A 25,201-nucleotide genomic window follows, 5' to 3' on the forward strand; every position below is an offset into this window, starting at 1 on the left:
AGAACAGAAATAAGAGCCCACAACCAAACAAAGAAGGATGCGGATGAAAAATCTATTTCACTCCCAAAAACAAGTTACGCAAGATCAATGTACACTGGGTATTCTTGTTCTACGATCTGAGACTTTGCGGTAACCCTGTCACAGTTCCACGTTAAGGTGTATCTTGGATTCGCTGAGGGAAAAGACGGAAAAATATTAGTCTCATGAATTGCTATCATTACACGGTCCTGCGAATCCCTCCATAAATCCATGACCCAATTACTCAACACAAGCTAAATGGAAAAAAAAAACCATAATGCAATGGAAGAGTAGATAACAAATGCATATGCACAAACAAACAAAAAACATTACATAAAGATGATACATGAGCTTCAGACAACATATTTCAACTAGTTAGAAATTGTTTTATCCAGGTTAGAGAAAGACACGCGCTTCAGCTACTTCTGGACAAGATATTGCAAGCTAATATGTGTAAGTACAAGTTAATTTCCTCATAACTGTCTCTTCAAGTTACCACTTTTCTAGTGTTAATCGTTAAACTCTCAACTATCAAGTGTCCACTATCGAATTCAGAGTCGGTTGTTTCATAACCCGTTGTTCTAACTCTCCACAGGTGACTCTATTCGCAGTACACTCGGCAGGTTGTTTCTATTACTGGATGGCCGTCCATCATAAAACATCCGATGACACATGGATTGGAGCTCAAGTTCATGATTTTGAACACAAAAACATCTGGATGGGATACACCTATTCCATGTATTGGTCAATTGTCACCCTCACAACAGTTGGATACGGGGACTTGCATGCAGAGAATACAGGAGAGAAGGTTTTCAATATCTTCTACATGTTATTCAACATCGGCCTAACAGCGTATCTGATCGGAAATATGACGAATCTCATTGTCCACAGCGCAGTCAGAACCTTTGCTATGGTAAATTCTTCTACAGCTCTTGTCATGAACATATGAGCCTTATGGCTAAATGAACTTTGAACAATGTGAACAACCGGAAACAAAAAAAAAAAATTAATTAGCGGTTGAATCAACTGAACAATTGTCTACTATACTTCAATTTTCTGCCCAAGATTTTTCGGCTTAAATAATCCTCTACTGTCCTGGTTTTCACTTGTCAAAGACTACACAAATGGCATCGACATTTTGCAGTTTCATTCAAGGAAATGCTGAGCTGAACAACACGTTCCTAACATTGAGAGCTCTAGAACAATCTTTGATTTGGACCAATTCCTACGGTTAGGACTAGTTCAAATTTTTGCAATGTGAATACTCAAGTTCTATGAATTTTGATAAAACCTACTAGCCTAGTACTTGGGTTCTATTTAGATCTTGGATTATAGGAGTGCTTTGTGTACCAAAAACAAGAAGTACAAGATAAGTTTTCAACCATATCCAATGTTTCGTTCCTTTCTATTGTTTTCACGACACAAATCCATCCATGAAAAAGGATCCAAACACAGCCTTAATGCTATTATAATGTCATGAGAGGAAGTCAAAATCTCCAACTAAACCATAAATGTACAGATATCTTCCAGTAACTGGTTGAATCTTTGTTCATACTGCTAAATCTTTTCTTTTTCTTTCTTTCTTTCTTTTTTTTTTGTGGGGGGGGGGGGGGGGGGGGGGGGGGGGGGGGGGAGGAGTTGTGTGGGAGTCTGCTACATGTTATTTTGGCATAGGGCATAGTAAGAACCTTTAGAAACCTGTATGCCCAAATCTATGGAAATGCCGCAAAACTGCAGTCGCAAATTTTGTCTTTTTTTCTTTGGAGGGGGAATCAAAGTGACCAGAATCGTCAACTTTTCACAAGTATACTTCCCTCCGTCCCTCTTCGTACAATTTTTTCACTTTTGCCTGTCCCATAAAGAATGTCCACTTTGAAAAGTGAAGGATCAAAATTTGATGATATTACTATTTTGCCCTTCTCTTGTGGATATCACATCTCAAAACACTTAAATGACTGGAAATGTTGAAGGATAACGTGGAAAATTTACACTTCACAAAGTGTATCTACTTAAATGTTGCGTTTCCCAAAATGGACCAACATAGAGGGGTGGAGGGAGTACTAGAATAGACTATTATCTAACGATGACGTTCACAGAGGGACGCCATCAATGAGATATTACGATATGCGAGCAAGAATCGGCTTCCAGATGGTTTGAAAGAGCAAATGCTGGCTCATATGCAACTCAAGTTTAAGACAGCAGAATTACAACAGGAAGAAGTGCTTGAAGACTTACCCAAGGCGATTAGATCAAGTATAGCTCAGCATCTTTTCCATGAAACTGTGGAAACTACCTATCTCTTCAAAGGAGTTTCTGACGACCTCATCACCCAGCTGGTAATCACATTTTTTGCGTTCCCTCTCCCTCTACCTCACCTCACGTATCATGTTCCAGTCTCATTGTAATTAAACAATCAAGAACAGAGAAAAAAACACTAAATGGCATTAGCAATAAAGATATCGACACCTTACATATGCAAACCATAATAGGACAGTGATACTACAACGTAGTGAGACACACATCTCACACTTGCGCAGCATTTGGATCTTGGATTTAAAGAGGGATTTTTGGAGGGAAAAAACAAGGAAAGGGAAAAGGTTGTCAACGATATCCACATTTCTCCCATCCCTTCCCTTCCTGTTCCTTTTCCCTCCAGGACCTCCACAAATCCAAGTTCCAAGCAACACAACTTCCATGTGCCTCCTCCTTTCTATATGGGCAAACCATTGATTAGGTATGTGTCCATTCTAACCAAGAAAATGTTCCTTAAGGATCCTTTTTTCAAAACTCTCTCCTGCAATAAACGACTATTATGAAAGAGGGGTCAAGCAGTGAAGTCAAATCCGCATAAGTTTCAGAAAAAGGGGAGAGAGCCATTCCCAGCTGCTCTAGCACTTATTTACGATACATGACTCAAGATGATGGGTATTACGAATAGGAGGCTAGAGTAACCATGCTGAGCACAATTTGACACAATAGCATAATGAAACCAATAAAAAAGGTGCTATTCTGTCTTTGTAGGTTTGTACTGGAAATCTCTTCCATGTTATTGTATAAGCAGTATCTTGTGGCTTCTCCCCTCACAGGTGTCTGAGATGAAAGCAGAGTTTTTTCCACCAAAAGTCGATATTATTTTACAGAATGAGATACCAACAGATTTCTACGTTCTGGTATCCGGAGCAGTGGTATAGTACTTCTCCTTTCACATGTAATCATAAGTAATACGAGATGCAAATCTAACAGTCGTCTTGTCGAATGCAGGATGTGCTAATATACAAAAATGGAACGGAGCAGGTATGCTTCCTTTTCCCAGTGTAATAGAGACCTGTTTGATAAAGTTTCCATTTTTCTGAGTGCAAGTGTGTTAAAAAAAGGCACGGAAACTATAATGGAAGATGCATAATTAACCAAGTCTAAGAACTTAGTTAATGAACTTGGGCAACAAATCACCAAGTCCTAGTGAACAAAAATGGAATGGAGCAGGTATGCTTTTCCTTTTTTCAGCGACATGAAGGTCTATTTGACAAGTTTCTGCTTATCCAAATGCACAAGTTTTAGAACACGAAAACAATAATGGAAGATGCACAATTGACCAAGTATAAGAACTTAGTTAATGAACTTCTGCAATGAATCACCGAGTGGAAAATCAACACATCAGTCTTGTAGGATAAATACTGCTCTTGTGAAAGAACACATGTTGGCTATTGCAAAAGAATAAGGAAATCGCAAGACGATCATACTAGACCTGTTTGAAAAGAAGTCTCAAACAGGTGACATGACACGCCGAGGTGGAAATGACTTCAAGATTATATAGCCAAAATAAAATGTCTTCTTGTCTTTATCAGGTCGAAAAACAACCTGCATTGGTTCAGAAAAAACAAGAACTTCAATCTGAATGATTAGATAGTACTTGAAACCAAAAAGTTATGAAATGAACTAGAGAAAGTGAACAGTGTAAGAAGAATCATAAATTCGGAAGTAAGTAGACTTCGCTACAAGCATAACGTATTGCCTCAACTCAAGTGATGCATAAGGTAATATTCGAGCTGCTAGTCTCCAAGGTAGAACCTATGAATTGTGCTAAAAAAATTCTGAAGTTATTTGAAAGCACAGATCAGATCACTAAACAAAGAGCCTCCAATTTTCCTACATTCTTAACCATTTAAACTGGATTTCCAGTTCTTGTCAAAATTAGGGGCTGCGGAAATGGCAGGAGAAATAGGCGTGATTCTCAATATCCCACAGCCTTTTACGGTGAGAACAAAGCGGCTTTCTCAGGTGATCCGGATAAGCCATCAACATTTCAAGCAAATGGTACTGCAACATAATGCAGATGGGAAGAAAATTATCTCCAACTTTATACAGGTCTGGAATCTTTTGACAGCATTTACAGTTTTTCGAAGCCTATATCTCCTACCATAAGCTATAAATGTGATGAGGACATATCCCAGAAGTTTGTTATTAAACTGAAAGTCTATGACTTCTCCCAGAATGCTGTCCATATGGTTCCCAAAATACTCAAGAAACAATACACGAACTTGTCATTAAAAGAAAATTTTCGGGCCATTCGATGGAGAATGGTTTACTTGAATTTGATGGGGGTAGGGGAACCATATTTGATTGACTCGTAGCATTGGCCAGAAAACCAAATGCTATTATGGATAAGCTCATCAACTACTCTATACAAATGTGTTTATGCCTCCCAAACCTAGTATGGTATTTATCTGATATCGTTCGGTAACAACCGAAATTGTCTGGTACTGGAAGGAAAATAAAATAAAACTAGTCTTGGTACTCTCTGGTAATGGTGGCCAGTACCATCCCGTAGTATTGACCTGTACTGACCCATATCGTTGGTACTAACCGGTATTTGAGCCGGAACGAAATTAGAAGTGTAGGATACTGAGTTTGGACAATACCGATATGCAGTACAATATCCAAACCTTACTCCAAACCCCAAATTCTCAATTTTTTTATTATTATTAGAAATTGAGAGAGAGAGAGAGAGAGAGAGAGAGAGAGTACAATATCCAAACCTTACTCCAAACCCCAAATTCTGAATTTTTATTATTATTATTAGAAATTGAGAGAGAGAGAGAGAGAGAGAGAGAGAGAGAGAGAGAGAGAGAGAGGGAGAGATTTTGGAAAGTGGGGACTTGTGTTTTTTATTATAAAATCACACATTTGACTTTTGGTTTGTTTTCTGTGTGTATCTTGGGGACTTGTGTTTTTTATTATAAAATCACACATTTGACTTTTGGTTTGTTTATGTGTGTGTCTTGCATTTTTCACAATTGCGAACTAATTTATTATTAGCATTGTGCCCGGTTGATATATGAGAAAATAGAAAAAATAAAGTTGACTGATTTATTTATTTATTTTTATCCATGTGCATAGAACGAAAACAAATGCTAGTTAGCTTCGTATGCAAATGTACTTTTTTGCGCTGACCGACTCTTCCTGCATTCCTTGCTTCAGTATTTGAAAGGCTTAAAGAAAGAGATGCTTGAAGAAATACCTCTCGTAATAGAGTTGATAGATGACTTCAACACAGAGGTAATTCGTCGTCCTAATCTAGAATTGCAGAGCAAATATGTGAACTAATACAGCAGAGGGTAAGTCTACCCATGCCTTCAACTAAAGTGACTATCAACAGCTAAAAAATGCCTGCAATTTCATATATTTGAGAATAACCTAAGATGTGTACACTAAATGAAAGCAGTAAAGAAAGAAAGAAACGTGCACATTCATTCCATCAAGTTAGATTCTTGTAGTTCAAGAATCAAGATACACCCATTGCCGGCTCCGATGTTTGGATTGCCCAAACCTGACCCCGAACTTCGTTGCCCACTTACTATTAAGGCATACAAAATTAAGACATACAAGTAAAAAAAAAAAAATTTGCTGCCACTTGGTAGGGGGTTGCACAATCCCATGGACTTGTGGGGCTTACCTTGGGGCTGGCTCTGTATACACCATAAAATGATCAGTAAGAAAGACCTAGTGCTCAGCTGAGAATCTTCTATTGTTGCAATAGTTTTAGAATTCAAAAAGGATTATCAGTGACAGTGAGCATAGCACTTCAAGGTAGTAGCTTTTGTTGTCGCAATGTTTTAAAATTCATAATGGAGCTGAACAAGCCAAATACTAGCCTAAAGGTCACCTAAGTCAAATTCAACACATGATGGATTGCACTTTTTGTTGTTTTTTTCAACAGTCAAGCATTTCATTTCATTTCAAAACACCCAAAGGCGAAAGATTTCATTACAATATACAAGAATGAACAAAAACTACAAAATCTAAGACACAACCTACTACGAAAAGCACACCAAGCTAACAGGCTCAAGGACTCTCTGCCGAGGCAAACCGACACTAGGAGCCTGTTGTGACAGCAGAGGTTGGCCCTGGAGTGGCACTTTTTTGTTGTTTACCACTACAGAATAGACTACAAATAAAGAAGTTGGTAGCAACAGAACTGCCTCTAAACCTACCACTAGGGGACAGTCACCTATAATAATAAGTCTACCTACGAAGTAAATTCAACACCTAGGCTAATTTTTTTCTATCATTGTTAGCCAAAAGATTGCTAAACATGACAAAAAGAGCAAGCTTTCCCTCTTTGTTAAGAACCAAATCATGCATGATGCGATGGTAACTAACAGCTTTCCCAAAACTACAAAATCATGTGTAAGCCAAAAGTACCATATAACCACAGCTTTCCCAAAAGTACAACGAATGAAGTCAGCAAAACAAAATTGCAGAAAGATTTGATCCCTTAATTACCGCATCTTTTCTCGATGATGGTTAAAATTTTGTTTTAAGGGATGAACTAAGAAATCCAAGGGATCATTTAACTTCAGGTAGTTTCGATTCGCAATAGCATAAACCTGCCCCTTTGACAGAGATCCAAGCATTGACATTCCCAGTTATAACCACAACTAGTGGCATTTGTAATGGTTTTTCCTGCAGAATATAGCACCAATTGAGGGGGCAGAGTATCATGAAGCACCAAATAATAGTGGAGAGGAAAATATAGAAGGTTAGTAAGCTCAAGCCTGACTGTACAAAACTTCCTTCCTGTCTGCAATATGTTTGTATGCTTGCAATACGTTTTAAATGGGATGGAGTCATTCAAGTTTTCGTTAACTTCCGAATAAATCTACGTTTAACAGCCATGCACAGTTTTAAGTCAACGCCAAAAGGATTAGTCAAGTCGGAGATACAAATTCTGCAAAAGCTAAAGTAACTTGCCGATTTCATGCGGGAAAACACATGCTATTATTTTGCAGGAACATCAACAACTTCTGCGCCATCATCAGACATACTTCCCGTGAGGGTCATAATACACGGGCATCGCCCCGATGATAAAACAAATGATGGTGGTAAAATGGGAAAACTTATCCATCTTCCTGACTCAGTGGAAGACCTTCTGAGTTTAGCAGGTAAGTAACTCTTATGTGAAATATACTCATTGAACTGATAGCAAAAAATACTAATCTGATTTTGTGTTTAACTAGAGAACAAGCAGCATCCATACAGTAATTGGTTAAAGTGATCAAGTATTAGAAGGTGGAGGAACAAAAACACTAAACAACTTTACCTTGTTTTTTACGCAGAAAAGAAGTTTGGCAAAAGAGGATGCACAATGCTCGTGGCCGATGGCTCTCAGGTGGAAGAATTGAGAGCCCTAAGAGAGAAAGACCACTTATTTATCTTTTGAGAACTAAAAGAAAAAACTTGAGTGCATAGCAACAATGAAGAAAACCAATTTCTTTGATCAGCATTAATCTATGATACGCATGAGTAGTAGAGAATGTAGCAAACATTTATGAGACAAGCTATCCAGTGCCACAATTAAGAACATTTGAGTTACTAACATTTGTGTGCAGAACTCCTAACAATGTCATCGATGTATTATATCTACTCACCAAATGCTAGCAAAGGACAGTGGTTGAGGATATTACGGTTTCTATTTGATATCCTTTTTGTTGAGCATGTCTAAGACAGTGGCCTAATAACCTTGGCTCACCGAGGCATACGCCTCGGTCGCCTTTTACGCCCCGATTGGTGAGGCGTAAGCCTAAGGAGAGAAATTTTCCTAACGTAATTCAACCCCGCCTTACCCCCCCACCCCGCTATCTCATGAAATTCAATCATCATCTACAGTCGTAGTCGTGCTCTGTTTTCCATTAAACAGTTGTGGCTCCAGAGGCGGCTCCACATTGCAGCTTCCATGGTCAACTGAACACCCGAACAAATTTTTTTTTGCTTAGAATACATATAAAAATTATGGGTTAGTTTTTCTTTGAACACCCAACGTAAATATCAATGAACACCCAATTCTAAAAGTCTTGAACACCTAATCCAAAAAGAATTGAACATCTAACCCAAAACTAATTGAACACTACTCCATCACAACCCAATTTACAGCTCATCAATTCAGGTAATTTATATTTGAACACCTTACACATTACATCAAATAAAGCTCATAATCAAAACTTGTAAAAAGATAGTGAAAAGAAGAATATATTGGTGTAAATATTGTGTTCTGCTTTCTCTCTCCATCTTTATTGTCAATGATCTAAATGTGTTAATTTTGCATTCAAGACAATAACTCTTTTTTTTTTTTTTTTTTGCCGGTCTTGTTAGGTTATAAAATTATGGACAAAGTTTAAAAAAAATTCAACTACATTGTAAATCCCGTTAACTTGTATAATATTCTTTCGAATTTAAGACTACGATAGAAAATCTCATCATGTCATCTTACAGAACATATTTTCGAGAAGGTCACCTTAACGTAATCGCTACAATTTCTCTGACAAGGGTTTTAGTAGATTAATACTTTGGCACAAAATATGAAAACTCATTTAGGACAACTGTAAAATTTTACCCCCTCCGTTCTCAAAACACTTTCTACTACAAAATACAACTTTCAAAAAAATTAATTTTTTGTTAAAAAGAATAGTATATATTTTTAAGTTCTCATTTCGCCTCGTACTTAATTTTTTTAGAATAGAAGTTATGTTTTTTTACCATCCTATTTATACAATTATATGAGAATGTGTACATATATTATTAGTTAATATATCAGCTACTAGAATTAAGATAATTTCTGAACACCTTATCACAAAATCCTGGAGCCGCCACTAAGTTGTGCTCTGTTTTCCTTTACTAAGTGGCGAACTGATGTGCTCTGTTAATAACAAATAAAGTGATAAGTTAATAAGATAAAAAATTAATAACTAATAAAGTGATGTTATAGGGTTTCTCAATTAGTTATTAACTGATAATCTACTTTATGCTATCTTTTTGTATTAATCTATCTTTTATGAAATGCGCATTTTTTTGTATTTTTAAGTTATTTTATTAATTTAATTATTTAAAAAACCAAAAATCAAAAGGAATATTTAAATATTCATCCTCTTTATCCATGTCATGTAAGAATTCATCCCACCCTTTTTTCATGCTTATGTTTTCATCCTCTTAGTGTATGAATTACCTTTCTTACCCTTTTCACTATGATATGCATATATTATGTCATATTGCTTTCTTAATTTAGTGGGATTAGATTGGGTGCACTCGCCGCCATCGCCGCGGTAGACTGTGGGGACGAGGGTCTCAAAGGTGAGGAGATTGCCGGCGGGCAGGAAGTTGGCAAGGAATGAGGTCTTGGATAAGGTTTTTTGGATGCCCTTTGCCATCATGGTGAGGCCTTTCCGGCCGTGGAGGTGGCGGTGGTGGGAATTTCTTCGTTTGGAGGGGTGGCGTTGTAGATATTGATTCCGATTTCTTCTCCTCTGGTTTGAACAATACTGTTTCAAGATTTCAGAGAGGGATTGGGTGAAACGGGCGAGATTTATGGGATTTTGAAAACTAATATGGGATGTTTTTGACTCTGGATGGGATTGGGATGAAATCGGCGAGATTTATGGAATTTTTTTTGAATTCGGGTCAAATGGTGACCACCAATTTTATGGAAGGGACGGGAGGTTTACGTTTTCATCCTCTTTTTCGGTGCAATATATATATATATATATATATATATATATATATATATATATAGGGACAATCTTGGTATTATAAAAAAGTGAGGATGAAATCATAAGTGCAAAAAAAGTGCAGGATGAAAACTTAATGAGAGTTGTACTTGAGGATGATTCTTTAAGTCTCCCAAATCAAAAGGCTTACGCCTCAATGTCTCGGGGCGTACGCCTCGCCCCATGGGGGGTCAAGCGCCTCACCTTGTGCTTTCGCCTCTGAAAACTCTGTGTCTAAGACAGTGAATGCGGCTTTCTGAAAATTTTCCTTCTATTCCTCTAGATTTTTCTTATTCTCAAGAGCATTGTCTTTGCACTTCTGTATTTCCTCGGTAATTCCAGTGGAGTTCTCACCAACTTCCCTGTGGAAAGTTCAATCAGGATTAAGTAATTCAATCAACTGGTATTAAATCAAGAAAAGAAGCATCGGTACAAACAGAATATCTCAGGATTAAGTAATTCAATCAACTGGTATTAAATCTATTTGATGAAACATAATGAAAAATGAAACATTTAGTTCAGAAGAAAATGTACCTGTGGTTAATCAAGGTTTTGGTTTAGGACAGCACATGATAACATTTATGTCATGCTTACCGAATCCCGCGTGAACTTCAGCTTGGAAGCACATAGGAGCAGCACCCTCAGCCTTGGCCTCAAAGGTAATATGATGCCTATAACCATCAAACATTGTAGAGCCTAACTTTGAAGAGGGCAAGAGGGTAATTCCACATACCAACTTACCTAGGCAATTGCTGACTAGGGAGAGGTATAGTGGACCCTTTTAAACGCAGAAAGACAAGCGTACATGTTAGAGGACATAATAAACAGGCAGCAATGGAAGGGAGGGGAAAAAAACACAGAAAGACAAGCGTACATGTTTTTGGTTATAGACTTTAATGGCCTTCCTCGAGCAACGTTTGACCTTGTTAAACAACTGGGGACACTTGTCAAAGTTCGGCTGGGGGTAAATTAAACCACAACTGATCACACCGGGGGGAACATAGACATCAAACCCCTGTACATCCCGAATAGTAAGAGCCTCTCCTCTCCACTTTGGGGGGGGGGGGGGCGGGAGGGGGGGGGGGGGAGGTGGTTGAAATCCATTGCCAAAGAAGCATCACAAACCAGTGGAGATGCTCAATAACACAGTGGGAGTAACATTTTTAAATATATAATCATCAGATAGATAGATATTCAAGAAAGCAATTGTTTATTAGTATTAGAGAGGTGATTTTGGCACTCCACTTTTAGCTAATGACACTCCATTTTAGCTTTATTTTCTCACATGATTAACATACAAAGTGGAGTGCCAAAATCAATTTCTCTAGTATTACTGTAACTAAATAAGTACGAGTAAGGGGCTGTTCGGCTAAATAAGTCAAGTGGCTTATTTTATGTTCTTATTCAAATTTTTTTCGTATTTATTTGTTTTTTGTCAATTTTTTTGAAAATTATTGTTTTGTCATGATGAAAGGAATTTAAAAAGTAAAAAATTAAGATCAAAAACTATTTTTTTTAATAAAGAAAAAAATAAACCAATTTTTTCGTCTTTTTAAAAAAAAATTTGGATTTTGATCATAATTTTTTACTTTTTAAATTTCTCTTGGCATGAAGAAGCAATAATCCTTCAAATATTGACAAAAAAACTAACAAATACAAAAAAAAATTTGTATAAGGACAAAAAAATAAACTAAGTGACTTAGTAAGCCGAACGACCCCTAAGTAAGTAGGCGAATGGAATGGAATTCTATAGATAGATACATTAACAAACATACATACCCCGATCTCCAGGACCTGTTTATTGTACATCTGAATCTCGGCTTTGGTCATTTTGCGGTAACCGCCGTTCTCCTCCTCATCTGATGACAGACATAAGGGGATATCATGATAATCATCATCCTCCGTGACCTCCTCTATCTTCCCTTTGCTTTCTGAATCCGAACAAGACCCACTCAATTCCGACGAATATCGCTTCCTCAGCCTTCGGCGTCTGGACCCACTCCGATTGCCATCACCGCCGCGAATGGGAGCCATTTTCTCTCTTCTTTACCTTGAAGAACAATAACCAAGCCCCAGTAAGAGGTAAATTGCTTTCCCATCCCCCCAAAGTACCCCCACTTTTTAATTTCTTTCTTTATTTAATTACTTTAATTTTATTTATTTAATTTCTATAAATACACATTTTCTATATTAAAAAATATAATTCATGAATCAAGTGCTTCAATTTTCAATTAAGTTGAATTTGGGCAAAGATCGTATTTTTTGATCATTTTATTTTAAATGGTCATAATGAATTTATTTTTTTGTTGTAAGGCCTTTTAACAAACACCCTAAGACTCATTATTTATTTAGTTTCAAGGCTCTCTTAAGGTGTCCATTGAAAGGCGTTGGAGCAAAAAATTTACTACAAACCATTTAGGATGAAATGATCAGAAAAATATCTTTGTACTGGTTTAAATGGATTGAAAATTGAAACTCTTATTTTTTTAACTATATTTTTTAATATGTATATAGGAAAAAAAGTGGGAAAAAATAGTTGGATTCATTAGAGGCAATGCTTACACCTCATGCTTAGAGTGTGAACAAAAGACAAGTATCAAAAATGTTGATTCGTGTGCCAAGATAAGGCAGCGATCGGCTGGTCCAAAAATGTTGATTCGTGTGCCAAAAATGTTATTTCTGGTGGCTATAAAAGGAGGACTTCGTGTTTCAACTATATTTTTTAGCTAAAAAATTGAAATACATAATTTTTAATTATATTTTTTAATATATAAATGGTGTAAAAAATTAAGTGTTTTAAATTTCAATTTGTTTGAACCGGTACAAAGATGTTATTTTTTTTAACCATTTCTTCCTAAATAGTCGTAGTAAATTTTTTGCCCTGAGGTCTTTCAACGAGCACCCTAAGATAGATTCCTTATTTAGTTTTAGAGTTTTCTTAAGGTGCCTATTGAAAGGCATTAGAGCGAAAAATATATTACGACCATTTAAGATGAAATGATCAGAAAATAATATCTTTGCACTAGTTCAAATGGATTGAAATTTGAAACATTTATTTATTTTATTAAGTATAAAGTCCATTTTAATTGAAAATAGAATTTGAGTTAACCAAAAAAAATAAGGAAGGTAAATAGGAAAAAAAACAAATAAAGAAAATAATTAAAAAAACAAAAAAAACAGATCAAATTGGAAAGAAAGAAAAGGAAATGATGAGAAAAAAAGAAAGAAAATTCAAACCGGAAAGAAAGAAAAGGAAATAAAGAGAAAAAAAAAAAGAAAAACAAAAAAGGCAAACCGGGGGGGGTGGGGGGTGCGGGTGTTGTGAAGCACCTCTCCAGTAAGAGGGAGAGAGGAATTTTGGAACGTATGACTAGGAGCCGCTATTCAAACCCTCTATTTTCGTAATCCATTTCCTTCCCTTAACCAGCCACCTATATATTTAAAATAAAATTTACTCCAAACTTTTCAATATACCCGTCCCTCTTTAAAGCCCCTAAAATTACACTTTAATACAAAAAAAGATTTTGGATTCATCTTCTCCCTCGGTCAGTCGACTCCCTCCTTCCTATCTCCATAGCCACCACCACCACCACAGCTATGAACAACACCGCTGCACCTTTCGAACCGGGACTCCCTCCTCCTCTCTCTGTGTAAACCCACCATTAAACACCACAACACCACCGCTATCACTGAACACCAACCATTTTGAATTTTTTTTTTCCAAAACTAGATTTAAGATGGTTGTGAAATTATTTTGTTTGTGAGCACTGTGAGAATTTGTTTGCGAAATGTCGAATTACATGAGTTATTGAGTTTGGAAAATTGAAAACACATAGGTGTTGACAACGAACACGTTCGGTTTGTAAATGTCAAAAAATAAAGAATATTACGGGTTCTTAAAATCAAAATTTATAATTGGTGACGGTAAGTAATTACAGAAATAACATACCGAAATAACATAGATATTTCGGTAACTAGTTACCGAAAGTATTCGTAAATGTCAAAAAATAAAGAATATTTTGGGTTCTTAAAACCGAAATTTATAATTGGTGATGGTAAGTTATTACCGAAATAACATAGATATAAACTTACACGGTACTTAACTACCGAAATAACTTAGGTATTTCGGTAAGTAATTACCCAAATATTATTTTCACAAATAATATTGCCTATTGTTTTTCAGAACATGATTGTCGAATAAGTTGCTAGAATACAGGTTTTAAGAAGCGTAATAGTTATGTTACAATGGTTTGTTTGGTCCGAAATATGAATTACACTCACACATACAACTATTTTTTTCGGTATTTGAAATCCGTAATGTATCAACTTTTACGGGTTTGAAATGTCGAAAAAATTAGATTTTTGCGGACCTGAAAATCTGAAATTTTGGGCGGAAAAAACAGTCAAGAAAACTTTATGTTTGATGCAAGTTTGGCTCCCAAGGTACAATATCCATCACAATACCTTTCTTCTCAACTATTGTATTGTTGCCGATAGGATTTGATTCCATTTCCATTTCAAAATCAAAACCTAGAAAGTGGGTCAATTTTTTCATTTTCAATAAAAGGAGAGGAACCTTCCATTGATATAACGTTGAACCCTTTCTTCTCCATTGGGATTGAGATGAACAAGGGATAACCTTCAGAGATGATGAAGAGTGAGAGGGAGGAGCCGAGAGATGATGAACAATGAGGAAGATGAGGATGGGGTATTTTTTTGGGAGAATTTTTCATAAGTCCATTATAGCACTTTTCAAATCCATTTAGTCCACTTCAAAGTTTCATAACCCACTAAGTCCACTAATAATTTTAATGACAAAAATACCCCACCTAAGAAACAAGGGCTTTGTTTGGCTAACACGAAAATATATTTTTTCCATTTTTTTTCGTTTTTGTTGCAAGCAAGCCGCCACTGCCGCCGCCGCTGCCATCACGCCACATATAACGTTATATGTATAACAAAAAACGTATTTTTTCATTTTTCTCGATTTTTTTATTGAACCCGCTACACTAAACATTTAACGTTATATACGTGACAAATTTCTCTTTTTGTTTTTCCTATTTTTCTTGTATTGATTTTTTAACGTTATATGAGTGATAAAAATTTCCTAACATACAACATCATATGTGGCAAAAATTTTCTAACATGCAAAATTTCCGTTTGATTTTTCTTGTTTTTGGTTTTTAATGTTATATGTTGGTTCATATAAAACATATAACATTATATGTGAATTTTTGAATATTTAAATATCGCCCAAAAAAAATAGAACATATAATATTATATTTGAGCTTCTGCAACTCTGAATCTCACAAAAAAATAGAACAGAACATATAACATTATATGTGAGCTTTTGTAATTCTAAATCTCACAAAAAACAGAATATGTAACATTATATATGAGTTTCTGTAGCTCTAAGTCTCACAAAACATGACATATAAAATATAAGTTCTCAAAACAACATCATATCTTTTCAACAATATTATATATCTCAAAAAATAACATTATATGTTCACTACATATCATGCCACCATTATCCTTTTTTTCAGTTGCGCCTTGAATCCCAAGTTGAATGTTGATGAGGCCACAGAGAGTTGAGCTTCATTTTTTCACCGTTTCTTCATCAAAATCCTCATCGAATCCTTCAAAATTTGTGATTTTCTGCCTTCGAATAGCATTCCCATAATCTCTATATTTACATATATACATTTTCAAAACAACATAAACAACATTAATATATCTAAAAAACGAGATATAATATTATCTATCTAACCCTAGGAAAAATACATATTACACATGACAGAATTTCACATATAACGTCATATGCTCCGTTGTCCATCACTTATTGAATTGGTCCGCGCATCGGTCTCTTCGACTTGCTTCTGATAATATATGGATATATCCATATGTGCTTTTGAGAGGCCGTTGCGCGGACCTATTCAATAAGAAAACATATAACGTTATTAGTTCCTCTTTTTTTTTTTTGAATTTTACAGGGCAAAATCTCATATACAACGTTATATATTCTCTATGCAAATTGAAATATTTTTTTTATGTCAATACAAGCTCATATATATATATACATATGGTCAGAAATATTCTCATATAACCATATATAATCATATATGGATATATCCATATGTGTTTTTGAGAGATCGCTGCGCGGACCAATTCAATAAGAGAATATATAACGTTATTAGGTCCTTTGTTTTGGAATTTTACTAGACAAAATTAGGTACCAAGGGCAAATTATCACATATAACATATATATGTCTTAGTAGAGAAGATCATCTATAACCAAACTACATCGCGAACTGAGTTTCAAATCACATATTTTCTCGTATAAGTTGGAGAGGTCGCTACGTGGACCAATTCAATAAGTGATCAACAACAGAGTATATATTGTTATATATGACCTTTAGTCATATATAATGTTACATGGTACAAAAAGTAATATATAACGTTATATGTTCTCTTTATTAAATAACATAAAATATTTCTAATCTAGAATGTTATATATAATAATATAACGTTATATATTATTATATCTCTCTCTAACTAAGAATGTTTTAAAACAATGACATTAAATAACAAAAACACACAAAAATATATTTTTTTTGTGACAGAAAAAAATACACATATAATCTTATATTTTTTTTCAAAAAACACAACCTGTTCCAATCTTATATGTCTAGCCCTAGAAAAAACACACATAATCTTATATATTTATTCAAAAAACTCCAAATATTTCGGAAGCAAGTCGGAGAAGAAAAATTGCTGATGGAAGGAGAAGAAAGATTGCTGATGGAAGAAGGGTAACTGCAAAATGAATCAGCAGACAAAATGATGCATGATATGAGACCCTGTAGTTAAAAACTCAATAGTTCATAACTTGGAACTAAAAGTTAAACAGACAAAAGATCTGCTCTCCACGTTATTATCCTAACACCTAAGATTCTGATTATAATCCAAAAACTCTATAACGTACGATACAAATTCAAAATCTAAACAATACTTGGCTCCCAAACACCTCCTTAGTCGCCAACATTATCTCTGTACAATAATGTGCTTCAAATTCAGACTTCCTCGAATTGGATATGTACCACAATACGAAGTGTCTGTTAAAAGCAAAATCAATAAAGCCGAGCTTTAAAGTGTTCGGCTCGTTCAAAAACTATCCTCATAACTCGGTTCAATTACTGAAACGAGACGTTATTGCAGAGCATCTACAATCGAGCCGAGCCTCGAGCTGCTCGCAACCGACCCAATTCAGTAGCAGCCCTAAGGACGATTACACATCTAGGACTACGACATACTACTTCAAAGGAAAAAAATCAGAGACATAAAGTATACGGAGGTTTGAATTTAGAAGAGCTTAGACCTTGATAGAGTCAACCGTCGTCGTTCCGAGAGTAGCTTCTCTAGGATTTGCTGATTCATTTTCTCGAGAAAATCTGAATGAAAACTCGGCACCGTACTCGGGGGAAAACTCAGCACGGTTGAACGGCGACCTCCTCATACTCGGGGGAAAACTCGGCACCGTTGAACGGGGGTGGTGGATCGGCGACGGGGGCGTAAAAGGAGTTGGTCTTGTTGGAGCACTGGGAGTTGAAGCCGACGGGTTGGGCGGCTTGGTTCTGCAAAATTGAGAGAGAGAGGGAGAGAAAGAGGCGTGCTCCAGATCTGTTTGTAACCCCTCTAGGGTTTCTCTCTTATGACTGGTTATATAGGAGGGTAATTTTGTCTTCGGATAATTTCTTTTTAAAAAAAAGTGGACTTAAAGCCTTACCAAACTATATTAGTGGACTAGAAGGGTTACAAACATTAGAAGTGGACTAACTGGGTTACAAGTTCTCTATAGTGAACCTAAGACCAATTTTTTATATTTTTTTTCCAAACGTTTATCTCTTAGGGGTATTGGATTGTATGTGTAGGGGTATTGGATTGTAGGGAGCAAATTCTGTGAAGGTTTTTAAGAGTGGGTTCATGTGTAGAAACTTATAAGGGCAATAAGTTACTTGCATTGGGGTTAAATTGCAATTAGTTGGCAAATTTTAACGGGCTATTTGGAGAAAATTGTGGGTTGCGAATAGCGGCTATTTCATATTCACTTCAATGACACAATAACAACTCTAGTCCATAAGTTTACGTACACAAATTTTTCTCTTTCATAACCTTTCCAAATTTTCACGACAGTGATACTATAATGCATTAAACTTCCAAATCACCACAGTGCACTCCATAACTTTATTGTCTAATCACCAAACAAGCCATAGTAATTAATTCCCTTTCGTATACTCAAACCAACCCAAGCACTCATGTCACGCCCTCGATTTTCAACATAAATAATAATAATTTTTGATAAATAAAATGATAACTAAAGTATCGATAATACCCAAATGACATATCTTTCCCCGTTCTCAAAGTTAAATTTAAAAGTTACAATCCTGGCTCAAGGCCCCAAGTTACCAAAATACCAAAGTGGAATTACAATTTACAATAATCACTCTTTCAACAATTTCTTTCAAGTCAAATGCAGAATGTTGCCGCTTTTATACCTTCAAAACATATGATCAGCAAGCACGAGATGCACGCCATGCCAATTTTCTTACTTTATACCTGAAAATGATAGGTTGAGCTACACTAACCCAGTAGGAAAATCTATACTCAAGTTATATGAAAATGCGATGAAGCATGCAACTAGAGTGAATGAATTTCAACAAACGAATGTGAGATACAAGAGTTACCACTACGAACAAACGGACTAAGACTAGAGAATCCTGAACGTCGTACAGATGTCCCTAACCATTCATACATCAACAAAAAGCAACTTTTAACCTCGTATCAATCCAACAAATTACAACAATAGTTCAACCATCTGATAATTTTTCGAACGAACACCACAACTACTTCCTCAACTCATACCATCCATCATGGAACCTCATTTCATAAAATTTTTCTTTTCGATTTCCAAAACAATTTAGGGAAAACTCAAGACCACTTCAAGTCAAACTCCGTTGATTCGAGCTTGAATGCCGGAGTCCGTTGATTTGTGCCCAAATACCGGATCCGTTGATTCGCTCAAGAATACCGGTCCTCTTTTCAAAATCCAAATTCCTTTCTTTAGTAAAACCTTGATAAAACCAACATTTCATTCACTTTTTCGACAACCACAATCCCAATCAACAAACAATCCAAACATCAATATAAACTTCTGAAGTCAAACAAAATTCTCTTCATTATGTGAGACATTCAACTGTGTTACCACCCCTTGCGTCACATTGAATTCTATCCACTTGGGTTTCCGCAATACCACCCCTTGCGTTGCGGGCCCTCTAGAGTCTCCGCATTACCACACATTGCGTTGCAGGACCCTCAATTCAGAATTCACAACTCACGTAAACATAAAAGCATTATCAATCCGTATATAAGCAAATATCATTTTTTTCAGGTTCACATTCGATCAGACATTATCCACATTGTATTGTAAACTCATAAGCATACCCCATTGAACATTGGTAAATACTTTAAGTCCACGCTATTCCTCTAAATCTATCACAACGCTCTACATCACATACTGAATCCACAACGACTCCACGACACATCACCGGCTAGGTTCTAATTAAGAATCTTATAGAACAAGTTTCAAAGGAACCTAGGGAGCTCAACAAGTCGAGGCACGAGGATACGAGTTATTAAGACACTAGCAATCACATTCGAGAGTGAATTAAATACACTCTGATTATATAAGGAGTCATAACACGGAATGAAACATTCTTAGGAATAGCCAACTGACCTTGACAGACCAACACACCTCTACTCAGATGGTTATAACTTTCTGTGTACTAGGAGTTTTCAGGTGATTCTAGTGGCAGAAGAAAGCTGACTTCAAGACCTTCGAGTCGATATAAAATATGTATGAAACGGACATCGGACGAAGAAGTTATGGCCGTTCGAAGTTGGGTGCAAACCCAGAAAACGAGACAGATTCGTGACCTGATTTCTAAAATCCACCATTAATTCAATTCTCTACGGTTTCAGGTGATTTCAGCAGCATTAGAACGGGGTTTAAGTCTACTCTATTTCATATGAAGAAACCAAAATTCGATTCTAAGCTTAAGAAGGCGTAAAACCCCGAAAACAAAGACCCTATTCTACAGATTCTCGGAACTAAAAAAAAACAGTCTCAAGCAACGAAATAAAGCACGATCTAGGTACATAAACACCGTATAAACGCATAACAAAAGTAAGAAATCCCTACCACAATGGGTTTTGAGCAAAACCCTAAGTCTACCAAGAGCAATAAGCTTGAATCCTTCAAAGACAAGCTTCACCCAAACTTGGATACAAGATCTAGACCAAACAAAGCCCAAAAACATGAATAACAAGCGAAGATCAACTAATAATCGAGAGGAGAGAGAGAAAAACGTGATAGAGCTTCAAGGAGTGAGAACAAGAACACAAAACTCACCATTGGTTCACCAAATGCAAGAATTTTGTGATTTTGAGGAAGAAAACTCTTGAAGTGTTTGATGTGCAAATTCAAGAATTTGGGTGAGAGATTGAAGAGAGAAGGTAGAGGGGCGATTTCAGGGCTGAGTTCGTGGTCTTGGAGTGAGAAAATAACATAAGGGGTCTATTTATAGTGTCTGAATTGCGTGCTGAAATTTCAGAATTTTTTACACGATGTACCGGTACCGAGGAATACCAATACCGGTACAGGTACCCAGAAATTTTAGCATTTCACAGATTCTGGTCAAGATGTACCTGTATCGGAAAAAGCTGTACCTGTACATCGTGGACAGATTTGAAAATTTTTGCCAATATTCATCGAATCAAACCCGATTGCTACTAACACTTTCACACTACTTTCACACGTCATTTCAACCCCGAAACTCAAAGTTTAGCTATTTACCGAACGTCTCATACATAATGACATGCCAATCCGTGCGACCATATCAACTAAATGACCAAAGTAAATCAAAACACAATTTTACTAAAAAAAAAAAATGAGATTATTGGATGAGTCTCCACAACTCACATCTCAATATAGCCATAGCCCATTGCATGGGCACTACCAATTTAGCGGTCATGGCTTTGCCAAAATATATCCACTTACTGTCGAGTTCTAAAAAACAAACTGCTATGACTATGATTGAAAAAAAACCTACAATGTCAATAATCAACTACTCTTGCTTTATATTCAGTGGGCCGTCTTAGTTTTTTTTTTTTGAATAGAAACGTCAAAATAACGGAATCATAACCATTCTTACCACTAGATTCATAGGATATTTCCTTAGACAAGAACAATTATTGACCTCTCATAACAGAACATAACTACATCTCTACTAAGGTCCAAAGGATAACAATAAAGGACCAATCCAACAACAACAATTGATCAAGAGCATCTAGTATGTACCGAGTATTACAAATAAGAAAATCTTAGCACACACTCCCACAATTCAACTAGCCCATCGTCAATACCAATTTGTAACAATCCTCTAAGTTACATTCTTAAGTCAATCTCCAAGTGTGATACCAACAATACTAATTCTTTAGATTCAATAACATCAAACTCTAGCTACAATATTACGTCACCAATGTACTTGTTAAGTGTGACGATATCCAAATAATGAATAAAATCACTTATATGCTACATTCTCCTCCAATATACTATCCAAAACCTACAGAAAAATAACATTACTAGAATTGTGTCACCAAATGACTATTATCTCCTTAATATTATGTGGGTACCAATACATATCAAATAACAAATGTTTTCAAAAATGGCAGTAGGACTCTGGGGACACAGACCTCCACTAAATGAACATGATACAAAGTGAATGAAAATATATATTTTTTCAAACTTAGGCTCTGATACCACAATTGTCACACCCCAAAATGGTAGTGACCGGCCATGAAACACAAGACCCAAACTCGTAGAACATGCAGCCTAAAAAGAAATTTAATTAACTACCAAAGCAATGAACTACAAAATAGCCAACCAATTTTTATTAAGAACAGCTCCAACCAATTAACTTCGATAAAAAGTATGGGGCACAAACATCTTATGAACCAAACAATATTCAGTGATCCAACAATAATAAAAAGAATCTAATATCTGACAAATTTTTCGAATGTGGAAGCGATTAATAAAATAAAACTATAATGAGACACCCTAAAGAGGTCAAACAAAAAGAAATCCCTGAGATGCCGTCAGAGTCTTTGCCTAACTCCCCAATTTGTCTAAAAAGGAAGTTGGATAAAAATCTATCAGCTGATGAGCTTAGTGAATGGCAAAGCATGTATATTAAATAAAGTTCTAAAGTAGGGCTAAAAATAGATTATCATGTCAACATAATTTGGCATACAAGCGTACAACAAACCAACAAATAAGGCCAATGAATCATTTAACCAATAATAATTCTTAGTGGTGATCACAACATTACATCCATCGACAATGGAGAACCATAACCAAATAGTACCATGGCCAAAATAATATCTCATCAAAATTGGATCCAACATCAAACTTAGAGTTACCAGGGTTGGCAGTCTGTGGTACTTTTCCACTAAGACGATCCAGCGAAAGAATGCCATTGGGTATTAGGGTCATCGGCCTAACATGGTCTCTTCCCCAATGGCCAGGGTCACCTACACGAAGAGGAATAATTTCTCTGCACTTCCAAAAATAATTGTTCCCATTAATATCCACCAAGATCTCACCTCCTAGAAAATGAAAACAATTAATTCCACCAAAAGTTCATTGCATGCCAATTTATAGAACAAATTATAAACAATTATGGATTTCCGAATAACATTCATATAAATTTTTTAAGAGAATAGTTTTAAGGGACACGGGGAACTTTTGAAAATACATAGCATACTTAACCACTCACCTGGGTCCAAAGATAATGCAATTTGATCAACGAAAAATTAAGCTCACCTGGATGAGAAACAAATCACATATGATTACTATCTGTATAAAGTCTAACGTCCTAGGAAATTAAACTCAACCTAGCCTAGTTAAACTTGAATACCAGAACCACCATTAGGAACCAAAAATCTACCCTTCAAGAAATCAAATCTCCATGCACCTCACCATAGAACAAAAACTCATGCCATAGTCAACTCCACTTCAAACCCATACCCCAAGATTGTTAATAATTTAAGAGAAGCTATAACTTAAATGCATTTGGCACCAAAACTTCACAACACCCAAAATCACAAGCACTGCCATCCTACTTGATCCAAACGTGGCACACAACACCACCTCCACACACCACGCAATAAGCGTGCACACACAGAGCACCGCACGCCGCCATGCACAAACCTCGACACCTGGTCTCACACCCACGCAACACAAAACACCACACCGCCATACACTTACCAAATAATTTTACTTGAACAAGAACTAGGTGGACCCAAACATATATGTAGATCAGAAGGCAACCGAAAAATTAAAGGGCAAAGAACCTATTTCAGGGGAACCAAGACCACCGGCTGTACGAACACTCGAACTCGACGAACCTTCAAAGTTGCGACACTTTTCTCTCTCTCTCTCTTTAAAGTGCATGTAAAAATCTAATTACGGCTATAAGAATACAAACAACTAGGCCCCACTCTCCCATGATCCCAGAGTAATAGCTAATTAGGTAGTCAAAAATTACTTAGATAAGTAAGAATATTTTCTTCTAATCTGACCATATATAAATTCTATGGTAACCCATGTACTACTAATTTACCCAAAATTAATCTTTTACTCCAAATATTACAATCGTGTCAACAATACTCATAACGCACGCCAAATAATTAATTAGGACCCAACCATATCAAACCAATAATAAAAGGCAACATAATTAATTATATAAATAAAAATGCTAGACCGTAACAAAATATGTTCCACATTAGCCTCCTCTAATCCACATAGTCTATTTCCATCCATTTCTTGACGAAAAGGGTAACATTTTTTTTTTGTCAAAAGTTGAAAGGTAGTGTTCATCGAAAGATCCCTATGGGGGAAGGTTGGGAGTTCACAGATCGGACACTCCAATAGAAAGAGCGTATAACTGCATGGATGTGCCGCCCTACAGAATGGGAAGAAACCTCCCAAATGAGGACAAAACCCCCCAAGGGAGGACTAAACCCCCCGAAGGAGGACAAACCCCCTAAAGGAGAACCGTATTAAAATAAATAACAAAATAAAAGAAGCATCGCCGAGACATCCGCCGCCACGTTTTCACAACCACCTTGATAGACTCGTAACCACCACCTCTACTTCACAAAATAGGAACACATCGTTGGGAGGTGGTCGCCGAGCAAACGCGGTAGACGGCGTTAGGTCACAGATCTGAGAAGATGGAGGCTGAGAATGGTGGTGGACAACATCTTACCCATAACCACTGAAATCGAAGGCCTGAAACATCGTTGGAAAACCATCTGATTGTAAAGTTCCCAATGGACGCCAGAACTTCAGCCGTAGGATTGAAGACAGTTCAACAGTGGGGTGGAAGAGAACAAACGGAGATCGGAGGGGAATGATACCTCCCCTCCCACCGCTTGAGAATGGGGGGGAGGGAAAGGGCTGTTAGCGGCTAGAGTTTGGAGATTTTTAGAGAAAGAGACTTCTCAACGGAAAGGGTAACATTGAATTTCGTTATAAACTATAAAAGTAAAATTAAAACAAAAAAAATTATAAGGACGAGAATGAAATGAAAACTATTTTGTAGAGACCAAATACGTAGATAAGCCTAAGTTCAATACACAAATCGGGTTTTTTTAGAGACGATGTTACTTCACAATGATATTTGTGCCAACAGTGCTCCTACCCTATGTAGACACCCCAATCCGGACCTCGGAGGTTATTTGAACATACCGATAATGAAATAAAGGAAACAATACATTTGAGAGCTTGAATAAAGGACTTCCTTAACCCAAAAGCCTAGACAAACCAAAGCCTAAAAAATCCAAAAACCCAGATAAGCCCAAGAAACCCTGAACTGAACCTAGAATACCACACGGAACACTTCTACACCGTGCAACGTAATAAAACTCATTACGCCGCACACAGTCATGAGGTTAATCGCACGGCATTTTGAGGAAAAGTTTTGACTGGCTTAGTAAGCTTTCAGCCATGCCTGTATTGAGCCACA

At 36.4% G+C, this 25,201-nt stretch overlaps 2 protein-coding genes across 7 annotated transcripts in view; one reads left to right on the top strand and one right to left on the bottom strand.

Moving 5' to 3' along the window:
* The window catches only part of LOC131316032 (potassium channel KAT3-like), a 110,935-nt gene that overhangs the window by 27,324 nt on the left and 58,410 nt on the right, over window positions 1–25,201 (top strand). For 2 of the 6 annotated variants that reach the window (XM_058345298.1, XM_058345302.1), the window contains 10 exons: window positions 414–471; window positions 614–931; window positions 2,115–2,354; window positions 3,105–3,203; window positions 3,280–3,312; window positions 4,198–4,383; window positions 5,497–5,574; window positions 6,988–7,057; window positions 7,308–7,460; window positions 7,635–7,975. In XM_058345298.1, coding sequence (XP_058201281.1) covers window positions 414–471; window positions 614–931; window positions 2,115–2,354; window positions 3,105–3,203; window positions 3,280–3,312; window positions 4,198–4,383; window positions 5,497–5,574; window positions 6,988–7,057; window positions 7,308–7,460; window positions 7,635–7,738 — 1,339 coding nt within the window. In that variant the 3' untranslated portion in view covers window positions 7,739–7,975. Of the gene's footprint in view, window positions 1–413; window positions 472–613; window positions 932–2,114; window positions 2,355–3,104; window positions 3,204–3,279; window positions 3,313–4,197; window positions 4,384–5,496; window positions 5,575–6,987; window positions 7,058–7,190; window positions 7,461–7,634; window positions 7,976–25,201 lie in introns of those variants that run through there. The other 4 variants (XR_009196976.1, XM_058345300.1, XM_058345299.1 and 1 more) reach the window with 4 other exon arrangements.
* Window positions 3,510–12,132, bottom strand: LOC131316033 (uncharacterized). Its single transcript, XM_058345303.1, has 4 exons — window positions 11,835–12,132; window positions 10,930–11,070; window positions 10,207–10,833; window positions 3,510–3,876 (listed from the first exon to the last, which is right to left on the bottom strand). The coding sequence occupies exons 1-3, from the start codon at window positions 12,087–12,089 to the stop codon at window positions 10,600–10,602; spliced, it is 630 nt and encodes a 209-aa protein (XP_058201286.1). The 5' UTR covers window positions 12,090–12,132; the 3' UTR covers window positions 3,510–3,876; window positions 10,207–10,599.

The sequence above is a fragment of the Rhododendron vialii genome, chromosome 2a, assembly GCF_030253575.1.
Source record: "Rhododendron vialii isolate Sample 1 chromosome 2a, ASM3025357v1".
Taxonomy (NCBI): Eukaryota; Viridiplantae; Streptophyta; class Magnoliopsida; order Ericales; family Ericaceae; genus Rhododendron; species Rhododendron vialii.